This window comes from Hirundo rustica, chromosome 4, assembly GCF_015227805.2.
Source record: "Hirundo rustica isolate bHirRus1 chromosome 4, bHirRus1.pri.v3, whole genome shotgun sequence".
NCBI classification, from domain to species: Eukaryota; Metazoa; Chordata; class Aves; order Passeriformes; family Hirundinidae; genus Hirundo; species Hirundo rustica.
The window spans coordinates 3,001,210-3,014,339 of record NC_053453.1 but is presented as its reverse complement, the minus strand read 5'-3'; the positions used below and the strand labels follow the sequence as shown (position 1 = coordinate 3,014,339).

The window sequence follows — 13,130 nt, the reverse complement described above, 5'->3', positions numbered from 1 at the left end:
TGATAACCAACCAGTGTTTTGGCTACTGTCGAGCTGCACTGTCCCTCTGGCATTCCTTCCCCCACCAAAGGGAATGGGTGTTGGCAAGATCCTGGGAGGGGACGCAACCAGGACAGCTGACACAAATCAGCCAAAGGGATATTCCATACCTTATGACTTCAGGTCAGATACATAAGCTAAGGGAGACAGGAGGAAGGCGGGGCATTCTTGAGTTTTCAGTGTTGGCTTTCTGGAGGAATTGTTACATGTGCTGAAGCCCTGCTTCCCGGGAAGTGTCTCAACATCACTGCTGATGTGAAGTAAAGACTGACATTTGCTCTCTTTAGCTCTTGCATGTGCAGACACACACCTTCCCACCTTCCTGGAGTTCGCGTGTGTGGAGATTCCTCCTTGGAGTAGAGAGGCCTCTCAAGGTCACTTCTCAAGGTTGATCCAAAGAGTTTTGACCATGGTCAAATGGTCATTTGACCATTAATATGGGTGGGTAACATCAATCCCTATTTAATGGTTTTTGCTGGTTTTAATATAACTGCTTTAATATATTGGCTTCAATACTGCTTCATAGTACACAATACGATGCTAGTAGTTACAGCTTCCATACGGTGAACTAAATAATTCTGATTAACGTATTTTTGCCTTATCATTATCATTATAAATCACATATAATTATGTAAATATGTATGGTTTGCAAGCCTCAAACCTGTGGGACAAGTTGTATAAAGTTTCAATAACATGTCATCTACAATCCTTTAGACATAAACAATTTCCAAAATCTGGGGCTAAGATTGGGTTCAGCTGAACCCAGACAGCTCACTAAGCTTACAAAGCAATAGGGTCCTTTCTGCAGCTTATGACTCAGCTGGAAGGTTTCTCTGTTAACTTTTGCCTGAAGCTCCAATTCTGCCCACACAACCACTCTCAAGGGAAAGGGACCCCCCAAGATCCCTAAATGTCCATGGTCAAAAAGAGCAACAGAAATAAGAAGCTATGTAAAATTTCACAAGGTTTTATTAGTAAATTACACGCTTGGCAGGAAATTGTTGTTAGTTCCTAAACTACTCTGTAAGTACATGGCAGTGGGTATGCTTTTATGGATGAATTTTGCTGGCCTGAAGACAGGTTTCTCACTTCCTAATGGAAATTAGATATCATGTGAAGTCTGTTCTCTCAGATCTTCCTGGAAATGAATCAGAGGCCTTTGGGAGTCTTGGGCTGTCTTGTTCCCTTCTACAGTCCATTGGTCCTCCTCTACTCTGCTCTGCTGAGACCCCACCTGCAGTGCTGCCTCCACCTCTGGGATGCACCACAGAAGAAGGACATAAAGCTGTTGGAGTGGAGTCCAGAGGAGGCCACAAAGATGCTCCAAGAGCTGGAGCACATCTGCTCTGGAGAGAAGGTGAGAGAGCTGAGGGTGAGAGCCTAGAGAAAAGAAGGCGCTTGGCAGAACTTGGACCCCTTCCAGAGCCTACAGTGTTTTAGAAGAGAGAGGGACTTTGGACAAGGGTATGGAGTAACAGGACAAGAGGAAATGGCTTTAAACTGAAAGCAGGTGGAGTTAAATAAGTTGTTAAGAAGAAATTCTTTACTATCAGGGTGGTAAGGCCCTGGCACAGGTTGTCCAGAGAAGTTGTGGCTACTCTATCCCTGGAAGTGTTCAAAGCCAGGTTGGGCAGGGCTTGGAGCCACTGAGGATAGTGGGAGATGTCCCTGCCCATGGCCCTGAGCTGAGACTACATGGATGGTCTTTGAGATTCCTTCCAACCCAAAGCACTCTGTGACTCTATGACATGTGGCAAAAACTCCTGAGCCTGTCCCACCCAGGATGTGAGGCTTACTCCCGAGGACAGTGACTGTCAAACAGGGAAACCTGTCCCCTCCCATAGAGCTCGGTTAATGTGTCCTCCAGTTCCCCCAGTGTGAGGAGCTCAACCTGGTTCCTGTCATTCTCAGCAATGACCGCCCAAGCCTTTATGTAGTTGTTGTCCACCATGCAGCAGGCAGCTGACCAGAGGTGGCTGGGTTTATTAACCCTGCCCTTGGCAATGTAGTTGTTCCCAGGCACAGCACCCACAATGACATAGGTGGTTTTACATCCCTGGGTCCTCCTGATCATCGTTTGCTGCTCGTAGTTGTTCCAGGCGCCACCGTTGAGTTTCTCATCCTGGGGCACTATGTTGGTGAGGGTGAAGGTAGCCATCCTGCTGTTGTAGTCATGATGGTGGCCATTGGGGTTCAAATGGCCCCGGTTCAAACCCGTCAGGTTCTTGTAGTCATGAAGGATAGCCTGGCTCTGGCTGAGTGTCTCTAAGCTGACATTGTATTGATTTAAGAGTGTCGACTCCTTTTCCATGGTTTTGGGATAAGCTGGGCTAATCAGCTTGACAGGAAAAGAAGAAGAAAAGGTGTTAGTAGTGGGGATGGGGATAATGGACCAGATTTGCCTAGAGCAGAAGTCTCTGAGTGTCAAGATCCCATTTTTTGTTAGGTCCTGATGGGGTACAATACCAGATTAGTTGCTTCAGTTCCTGTAAGGAACAAGTGCAAATATGTTTTTAATTTCAGAAATTCATTTCACATTCAGAGCAGTATATACAGCTTTCCTTTGTGTATGAGTTTCTTCTGTGGTTCATTTTCACCAAATTAATCCTGCCACTCTGTCCTTAGCAATTGTGAGTGCTCCTGTTTTAAGGCCATCTTGCCTCTGTTAACTCCTCCTTTGAAAACCTTGCCCCAATAATCCCCTATAAAACCCATGACCCTGCCCCTCCTCACTCTCTTCATCTTCAGCTCTCTTTGTCTTCACCCCCCTTTGTCTTCGCCCCCTCCCCTGCCCAGGGTGGAGGGGAATAAATGGGTTCTCAAGCTTAACAACAAAGACTTGTCTTGTCTGTTTCCCTGCCAGCGGTTGTAACCTCCCTGGACACGATGGTCTCTCTTGCCACACAATGCAACAAGCAATGACTTTGATTTCCTTGTTTTGTGTCCGTTATTCCCTTGGCCTGTTTTCCTAAAGTTTTGAAGTTTGTCTGAAAGACATCTGGAAGAGCTTTGAAGTTTGTGGAGTTCTGTCTGTCTGATGGATCCTTCTGGACCAAGCCTGAGCCAAAGGTGCTCAGGGGTCACTGCCCATGGATAAGGATCACGGCCTTCTGACTGGACTGACACTGATGCTCCTCACTTTTCACTGCCTGAAGTGTTACTTCAGAAATCCCTCCACTGTTAACCTGACCCTTGTATCAGCCAGGGCTTGTGTCTGCCTGGGCTTTGTCCCTTGGCCATCTTCACCCCATTCTGAGTTTCTCCTCACTTGCCTCACACTACTCACAAAGCCTGTTTGCCTCTTCACTGGGAGCAGACAAGCTTTGTCAGGGATGAAAAAACAAGTCAGGGCAAAGTGGGGATCAGATCCCAGCTGGACCATTGGTTCCTCAAATTTAGCTGCTGTTGGATGTATTTGCCCATCACTTGTTCTCTCACCACAGCAGGGCACAGGGAGAGGAATCATTTGACTTTGTCATGTAATACAAAGAAATCGGATTTGCTGTTCCTGTCTGGTCAATGCTAAAAACTGGGCACCTTTGGGATATGATTCATCTCATTCTCCTGCTGATGTCTCAGATGCACCAGAGGAATCATGTGGTGCAGGTGTTTGAAGTAAAATGAGGAGAATCCTGTCCAGTGTGTCTATTTGCATACGTGTAGATGGGTGGGACAAAATAGAAATGGTTATTTTAAAAGTGCTCTTAATGACTGGAGCGTGATGTGCTGTGAGGGAGACACTCACCTGGGGCTCAACCAGCCATGTGTTAGGTCTTTTGCCAGGTCCAGGCCCGTAGATGTAAGCGGAGTACACAGGAATACGCATCTTCCTGTCGTACAGGGTGGCAAAGTAATACTGGTTCTTGTAGCACTGACAGATCCAGGCTGGTTTCTGCGGCTCCAGAGCTTGATTTGGGGGGATCTCCCGGAAAAAGAACTGAAGACATGAAGTTTCAAAGGACTTCACCACCTCACTGTGCCCCAGCCAGAGGCAGCTGGCCAACACCTGCAGCAACAGCAGCCGCAGCATTGCGAGAGAATTTCAAGTGAAGGGCTCTTGCTCCCCTGGAAGGCAAATGCAGAGGAGGGGATATGAGAGACCAAGGAGGGGTTAACTTCTGTCCTCCTGGATACAGAAACATCATCAGTGCTATAGGGCTGTGCAGGGAGATGACTGGTGATGAAAGGTTAATGGTACAGAAGTTACAGGAGAAAATATGTTTATTCCTCCCTGGATGAAAGACAGTTAGCATACCTGGCCTCCCCCACACAAGGAGGAATAAATCTAAGGTGGGCCTAAACAGCAGGTGGAGTGGAGTGGAGACACCATGGCCAGGCTCTGTCAAAACCCTTGCAGACAAAACACCTCAGTGGCATTTTCTAGCTGATAATCTGCATGGCAACTGAAAACCATGGGAGATAAATGAAGATGTCCTTCTCCTGAACCAGCAACCATGGCAAAATTCCTTTCCTTGGACTGACGCACATCCCCATCCCAAGGTTACTGCAGGTTCTTCATTGAGATATCCACCCCCAAGGCATGAGAAGCCCTCTCTGAGAAAGACGTATGACTACATACAAATGCCACCTAAATGTAAAGAAATAATATAAAAGTGAATTAAAAATAGAAAGAAGTGATGGAATACTCCGTTGTAACTTCTGGGATCAGTTGATGGGCTGAACCTGCCTTCTTCTCCTTCGGGATGCTTATTGGGTAAGAATCCTACTTTAAGCATACTGAATGATTACCTCAAGTGAGCTTTTGTTGGGGATTAAAGCTTATTCGTACCTTGTTCTGAATTAGTATCTTGCTTTGAATATCTTTTTGCAGTCAGACACTTTCACTGGCAAGCCTCAAACCTTAACCTGACACAGTTTTATTAATAGTGTTATTCTGTAAACAGTTCAGATGAGTCCTTCTGGGGCACTGGCAGTTTCTGGCAGTGGGTAAAAGTGTGGAGAACCAGGAGGGGTTTTTCTGGTTGGTGTGTCACCCTGAACACATCAGTCAAACCCTCCAACCCAGAGAACTGCTCAGCGAAGGGTCCCCACAACAGGACACCAACAGACTGATAAGGCAGAAGGGTTTTGGCTTTCATGAGGTGCTGTCAGACTGAACAAACAAAAGGTTTGAGCAAATCTCCCTTTTTCACATGAGAGGGTGAAATCTGAAATAGGTTTTAGGTGCCCAGAGGAGGCAATGGTGGGGGCATAGCCTGTTGGAGGGGTATTCCAAAGCCACCCAATGCCTAAACAGCTCTCATGGCAAAGTTATCATGGAGCTGAGGTATGGCAGTGGGATAAGGTCATCTTTTCCAGCCTACCTCAGTTGGTCAAGAGCTCAGCTTTTGCACTGACACTGGAGAAAAGATCCTGCAACAAAGCAGGGCCTGGAAGCCCCTACTTCCAAACATGATCTCATAGAATCACAGAAGATGCTGAGTTGGAGTGGACCCAGCAGGATCATCAAGCCCAAGTTCTGTCTCTGCCCGGGACAGCCCCGGAAATCCCACCATGTGCCTGACAGTATCGTACAAACACATCTTGTACTCAGGCAGGTGTGGTGGTGTGGCCACTTTCCCTAGGGAGCCTGTCTCATGGCTCAACCACCCTCTGGGTGAAAAACCTCTTCCTGATATCCAGCTTAAATTTTCGCTGACTCGGTTTCTGGCCATTCTCACTCCCTCCTGCTCTGAGCACCTTCCCACAGCAGACACCTGCAGCTGGGCAGGGACTCTGCTCAGCCCCCTGCAGTGCCCAGCTGGCCTTTCATCTCATGGGGCATTGGGCAGGGAAAAAACAGCAATGCTGCACTTCCTGCACGTCTCTGGCCCCATCCAGGTTCACACAGACACGCAGCTCTTCCAGTCAGAGCCAATACTGAACCCCAAATTATCCACCTGGGGTCCTGCCTCTCAGCTGACATTGGGGTTAAGCTACATATACCCTTGGCTGTGACACAAGACATCTGGTCCTTTTTCTCTTTAGCAACCCTGGGTCCGGAACACTGTGACCAGTAAGCTGGAAACTAAGAACAGGAACAAGTGGTGAGTTTTTACAGTACTCTGCAGAGCATGCCCATAGCCGCCCCAAATCAAGCAGAGGAGTTCCAAAAAAGTGCAAAAGTTCCTTTTGTATGACCCGCCCCGCCCCCCCCCCCCCCCCCCCATGAGCTTAAAAGATATTGAACTAACTTCATGTCTAACTTAATATCAGATATATAGGAACCAACCTGCCGTGGTAAAGAGCAGCACAGGATTCTGCTTGCAGCCCTAAAGTGGCAGAGGACTCTCAAATGCCTCTGCTGCAGTCTCAGATTGTTGGGGTTTTTATATGATCTCCAAGTAGGCAGAGTTGTTAGATTTCCCAAGCAGGGTTTAGAGTGCGTTTGCCCAGGAGTTCAGGCACCTGTGTTTGTCCAGAGGCCTCTTGCAAAGTCATGGGTGGAGTTTTGGTGCGCAATAAACTCACCCCTCCTTCTTATTCAACAGTTTTGATGTTAATTTTCTGGGTGACTTGGCTTGAAATTCTTTCTCAAATCATTCCTTCTGTCCTTGCCCTCCTTTTCAGAAAGTGTTAAAGAGCTGCAAAATTCAGTTCATTCATAAACTCTCCTTGCTCCTTAGAGAGCAGGTGTTGGAACTCAGCAGCTCCAACCTAGGCTTTCTCTCTATATATTTATTCCAAAACTCAGGGAAGACTTGAAGTATTGGAGTAAATGATGACAAAGGAGCAAGAGCTTACCTTAAAGCAGAGTCCCAGAAGATGCAGCCAAAGAGTTCCTTTCTTCTTCTCCCTGGAGAAACACTTGGCTGATCCCCCAGGAGTCCCAGTGCAATATATACCTGGTCATAAATCTGTCTGTTGTGATAAACAGGGAATTTCACTGAAAAGAAAGGTTCTCTGTCATTATTCAAGGAGATTTGTTCACTCCCGCCCTGAAGTGGGATGACAGTTGATACTTGCAATTTCCTCAGGATTTCTCCAAGATTCTTGCAGCATCACGTGTCAGGGGAAAATAACTAGGTCTGGTGACTTATCTGTTCATTTTCCTCATTCCCCATGAATGGGGACCTGCATGTGTTTCTGTTCCTGGCAGAACATCTCTTGTGGCATTAGACTGACTAGCCTGTCTCTAAGTATACCCAGATGTTCACAGTCTGCTCTTCTGCAGCCTCTCAGAACACAGTTAGTATGGTCAGCCTGGATATTTTCCCCTGCCCAATTGCAAAGGCTTTTTAAGAGCCCTCATTAATGCAAAGCCTGCTGCTGAGAAGGCTCTGGGAGACCTTAGAGCCCCTTCCAGTACCTGAGAGTGGTTCACATGGAGAGGAACTTTTGAGAAATATTTGGAGTGAAAGGACAACAGGGAGCAGCTTCAGCTTTGATGTTAGTATTATATTTTAGTCTTAGAAGAGCAGTCTCAGGGCACTCTACAATTATCTGAAAAGAGGTTGTAATGAGGTTGAGGCTGGTCTCTTCTACCATGCCAGCAGTGAGAGGACTAGAGGAAAAGACTTTAAGATGAGACAGGAAATTCAGATTAGATATTAAAAAAAATTGTTCAACTGTCACATGGTCAAGCAATGGAGAAGGTTGCCCAGAGAGGTGCTGGAGTCACCATTCCTGGAAGTGTTTCAGAGGCATCTGGATTTGGCACTGAGTGATATGGATTAGTAGTTTAAGGTTCACAGTGGTAGTGCTGGGAGGATGGTACGACTGGATGACCTTGGAGGTCTATTCCAACCTCTGATTCTGTCATTCAGTGATTCTATGAAACCGATTCCTTTCTCTTTTTGGTCTCCCAAGTATTTCATAAGTTTGCTTTGGAAGGCTTAAGCTGTGATGATTGATTTTCCTGTACAGTGAGAGGCACCATTGCCAGGATTTCTATTTCTTGGACAGCCACCTCTCCTCTTTTGTTTTTCTCAGCGCCTACATGATTTTCAGCAGTCAGTTGTGATCGGGATATGCAAAGCAATCACACAGAGTCAAGAGATTTTCACAGGGCAGAGGGTTCCTCTGAGAGAGCTCAAGGCTGAGCCAAGGCAGAGAACAAGGCAGAGCCCTCTGCCTGTTTATTTCTTATTTTGTATACATTTGTGGGTCCAGCTGAAGATTGGCTTCTGGAGTTTTTACCCCTTAGCCGAATGGCCAGACCAACCGTCAGTTACAATTGTTTTCAGGTTAGAAATACGCAAACAAAGGACAGAGAATGAAAAACAACGGATTTGTTTATGTTACATGTGTGAGAAAAAGTGAAAACTGCTCCTAATATTGTACAGTAGCTAAAAAGTCTGACTCCATTTTATGAACAATCAAAAGGCTTTAAAAAAACCAGAAAAACCAGGGTGACCATCAGTAAGATCATTCCTCTATGAGAAAACTGCTGAAAAGCTCCCTGGGATGCTGGCAGCCAAGCAAGGGGCTCTGTCTCCTTTCAAGGCAGCCCAGGTTTGGGATAGCAGGGCTGCTTCCATTTGCATTGCCAGACACAGTGGAATGATTTCATATCATCAGCATCTGGAATAAGGCAGCTGGGACAGGCAGTTCAAAGGGCTCCTGGGAGAGAAATCTGTCACAGCCTGTGCAGCACAAAGCCCACCTTTGGCTGGGAAGGGTCTGTGCTGAGGTCAGCTGAAGGCTTGACACGTCACCTTGCACATTTGCTCTTTTCTTCTTCTCCTCCCTGACCCTCATCTCTCCCTTTGCATTGCATTCAGGATGTTGAGCTGCACACAGCCCTGCTCTGACCCAAGCTATGTGATCCTTTTTCTCTTTTTCAGCCCTGGATCAGGAAGCTGGTGACCAATGAGCTGGAAACTGAAGACAGGAACTGCAAGTAGAGACTTTTTACAGTACTGGGCAGAGCATGCCCATAGCTGCCCCAAACCAAGGAGAGAAGTGTCTGAAAAGCCATCATCCTGCATGACCCAGTCCATGAGGTTAAAATGTATCTAACTAACTTAATCTCTAAATTAATGGATATAGAGAAAGCACCTACCGTGAGAAAGAGCGGCACAGGATTCTGCTCACAGCCCCAAAGTGGCAGAGGACTCTCAAATGCCTCTTTTGCAGTCTCAGACTGTCTGGGTTTATATGCTCTCTAGGAAGAGACAGTTGATAGATTTCCCAAGCAGAGATTAGAGTTCAGACCACACTTCTGTTTTTCTAGAGGTTTTTGGCAATGTCATGGCTGAAATTTCGGTACTCAATAATCTCTTGTTTCCTTCTTTTTCAGCAGTTTGATATTAATTTTCAGTTGAGCTGGCTTGAGTTACATTCCCAAGTCATTCTTTCAGTCCTTGTCCTCCTGACTGACAGAAAATGCTGAAGTGCTGCAAATTTCAGTGTATGCAGAAGCCCCTTGGAGCTCTGCAACTCCTGCCTAGGCTTTGTTTATATATATTTTTCCAAAGCTCAGGAAAGACTTTGAATATTGGAGTCAGTGGTGAGGAAGGAGCAAGAGCTTGCCTTGAAGCAGTGTTTCAAAACTGGCAGCTGAACCATTCCTTCTGTCTTCTCCCTGGAGAAAGGACAGTTGGAATCCTCAGGATTGGCATTGAAATAAATAATACATAATATAATATAATATAATATAATATAATATAATATAATATAATATAATATAATATTTTTTAGGAGTCATACATTTGCATCTTCCTATAAACAGGGAATTGCACAGAAAAGATAAATTTTCTATTTTTATCTAGTGGAGTTTGCTCACACCTATCCTGAAATGTGATGACAGTTGTTTGTTATAGTTTCCGCAGAATTTCTCCCAAATTTCCTAACATGCAGCATGGAATGTCAGGATCAGTTAACAGGGTCTGTTGTTCTGCCAGGCTGGGAAGGAGGCTGGGATTACTTGGGAGGATGGGAGCAGACACAGCCGGGATGGGTGACCCCAGCTAACCACAGGGATATTCCAGACCATGTGACATCATGCTGAGCATATCAAGTGAGGGGAAGAAGGAGGAAGGATAGGACATTTGGAGTGGTGGGTTTTGTTTTCCCAGGTAACTGTTAGGTGGGATGGGGTGTCACTGTCCTGGAGGTGGCTGAACACCTTTCTATCCATGGAAAATGGTGAAAGAATTAGTTGTTGTGTTTTGCTTGTGGGCACAGCTTTTGCTGTCCCTGTTAAACTGTCTTTATCTTCACCAGTGAGTTTTCCAGCTTTTACCCTTCCAATTCTCTCCTCAATCACAGTGGCAAGGGAGTGAGGGAGCAGCTGCATAGGGCATTTGTACTGGCTGGGATTAAAACACAACATTAGAACAAGGTGAAACAGATTGAAATTGAAGGTTTAAATTGCATATTCAGAAGATATTTTTACTTGGGTGGTGGTGAAGCCCCAGCAGCGATTGCCACAGAATGAGGGTGCCCCATCCCTGGAAGTGTCCAAGGCCAGGTTGGATGGGGCTTGGAGCAGCCAGGAATAGTGGAAGGTGTCCCTGCACAAGGGAGGGCTTGGAACCAGTTGGTCATAAATCCTTTTCCAACCGAGTATGTTCTGTCATTCAATGATAATTCATTTACTCAACACTGAACTCATATTCTACCATTCCCAAAAGTCCAGGAATATTAGAAAAATGAGTTCGTTGTTAAAACCAGAAATGTACAGAAAAGTGTGCTAGACCAAAGTTTGTTTAAGCAATCTTGTTGAGTATTGTGGGGTTTTTTGTCTTTGTTAACCTGGGACTGATGCCTTAAAGCAAGTGGGGTTTAGCCAGGATGAGGCAGAGGGCCAAGAAGAAGCAGATCTGGTGGAGGTGGGGCAAATTCCTCCTTTCTGATGAGGCCCAACTGACATAACAAAGCAGGCCCAATGGCGATTGCATCATTAGAAGAGGCCATAAACCATCAAAGAGCCCCAAAGTGTCCCCTAATTGCACAGTGCTGCATGACACAGTGTAAAAGCCATCCAAGGGGAAAAGTGGGGCAATGCCAAATAATCCGGAATGCACAGAACCCGTTGAATTCTTTGTTGTGCCGGCCCTCACCCTCAAGAGATCAATAATGAGGACATCAAAATTACAAGTCTTGTTGCTGGAGCCATGGGGTTATCTTGTATGAGCTGTTGGCAACATGGCCCATTCTGTTCATGCCCATTCCCAGGAGAGTAACTGGTGTCTGATGCTGAGTCTTTTGTGGGGTTCTTGTGGTTATGACATCCTCAGATTGCATCTGGACACCCAATGTCCTGCCAGGGATCTCTGGGCACTGTGACATTACTGGTAGTGGTAGAAATTTCAGTGAGAAGCAACTTGTGTTTTCTAAAAGACATGACCCTACAATCCAGCACTGCAGCAAATAACTTTTATTGTAAGCCCTTGCAAACTCCATGATGTGGCACACATTTACCTTTTACAACCATTGAATACATTTCCCCCAATCAGATTCCTCTAAATCTTCAGAAAAGCTTCATAAGCAGGACAGAGGTTGAAGGTATCCAAGCAGTGCATCCCAGGAACTGAGCTTTGGCTGCTCAAAGCTTTCTGTATATCTGATGCCAAAGCCTGCCTGTCTGATACATCAGATGCTGCTCTCAAGATGCAGTTTTCAAAGCAAGGAAACAAAAGCATGTTCCAGGATCACAGAATCACTGAATTGCTGTGTTTTGGAGGGACTTCTCAAGATCTTCTAGCCTGGACTCCAGGCTCATGCAGGATCAGCTTGTACAGAATATTCTCTGCTATATTCTCTGAATATTTTCAGGTGTGTGGCACATTTGTAATGTTTGGTCAGCAGCATTCCTGGACACCTCCTCACCTGAATCCCTACGGCAAGGGGCATTTTGTCCAGGTACAGCAAATGAGAATCTCAGTACAGGGAGTGAAACAGAAACCCACTCACCACAACAGATAAGTAGTTCCTCAGAAATCAGAGGTGTAAACCTTCAATGTAACCTTATCAAAGTTGCCTAAGAGGAAGGTTTGGCTCCTAGACCGACTAAATATGCTTTGCCAGGCTGCTCTCTCAAGCAGAGGCCAGAAGACTCTGCTCTCTTGATTCTCCCGTTTCCTTCTCTTTTGGGACAGAACATGGCAACATGTTCAGGCCACAGAATGGGAACCCATGGTGTTACTGGAAAAGGATTAAGCAAGCTGCATGGCCCAAGACACTTTGCAGTAAAGTTACCTTTGGTCGCAGGGTCTCCTCACAGCTCCCGACAAAAGTCTTTTTTCCTTAGTGTCCAAAATCCCTGTGACACACTGGAGCCCGGAGCTCACCCCAAAGATGGACAGACACAGAGCAAACTGCAAAATTACCCTCCCATGTCAATGCAGCTGCATCTTCCCAGGGAACAGAGGTGCTTCCCACCCTACCATGGGCATGGACAAGCTCTGGGGTCAGCCAAGGGCTGCATCCCTATTCCCCATGCATGTCAGGCTCAGCAGAAAACAGAGGCAATCCCAGATGAAAGGTGCCTGGCAGCATGCTTGTAGAGCTGAGGCAGCCCTCTGCACAGCTCCAAGCTGGGCTCCTGTGAGAAGCACAGAATCATTTCTGCTGGAAAAGGCCTCTGAGATCATGGAGTCCAACCTTGGACCAATCCCCACCTGGTCAACTGGGCCATGGCCCTGACTGCCACCATATCCAGTCTCCATGGACTGGGATTCCACCACATCCTCAGGTAGTCCATTCCCATGTTGAATCACCCTTCATGTGAAGAAATTCCTCCTGATGTCCCACCAGAATCTCCCCTGGTGCAGGTTGAGGCCTTCGCCTCCCATCATCTCACTGCTTGCCTGGGAGGAAATGCTGACCCCCACCAGGCTACAGCCCCTTTTCAGGGAGCTGTAGAGAGAAATAATCTCTCAGAGCCCCGTCTTCTGGGCTAAAGAACCCCAGCGAATGGTTATCCAAGAGATGAGACTGTTTGCTTGGATGCAAAAAGTTGGTTTCTTGATCACAAAGCATCAGTATACATACCTTTTCAACTGTCACTAAAAATTACTGCTCACTTAAGCAATAACTGTAGCAAGACCATCAGATGTTTCTTAACAACATTGCTTAACTAATAGGCAAGCACAGACCCCTACAATCATGTACAGGCTTACTGTTAATCTTAGCATAATCAGCAT

General features: G+C 46.2%; 1 protein-coding gene across 1 annotated transcript; it reads right to left on the bottom strand.

Moving 5' to 3' along the window:
- Positions 1 to 746: 746 nt before the first annotated feature.
- LOC120752466 (endonuclease domain-containing 1 protein-like) lies at positions 747 to 6,972 on the bottom strand. Its single transcript, XM_040063580.2, has 3 exons — positions 6,784 to 6,972; positions 3,785 to 4,104; positions 747 to 2,377 (listed from the first exon to the last, which is right to left on the bottom strand). The coding sequence occupies exons 2-3, from the start codon at positions 4,067 to 4,069 to the stop codon at positions 1,832 to 1,834; spliced, it is 831 nt and encodes a 276-aa protein (XP_039919514.1). The 5' UTR covers positions 4,070 to 4,104; positions 6,784 to 6,972; the 3' UTR covers positions 747 to 1,831.
- Between the last annotated feature and the right edge of the window lie 6,158 nt (positions 6,973 to 13,130).

Coding starts and splice junctions, on each gene's coding strand:
- LOC120752466 (XM_040063580.2), bottom strand. CDS start 4,069: ATGCTGCGGCTGCTGTTGCTGCAGGTGTTGGCCAGCTGCCTCTGGCTG. Junction 2,378..3,784: donor CATGGCTGGTTGAGCCCCAG/GTGAGTGTCTCC, acceptor TTTCCTGTCAAG/CTGATTAGCCCAGCTTATCC.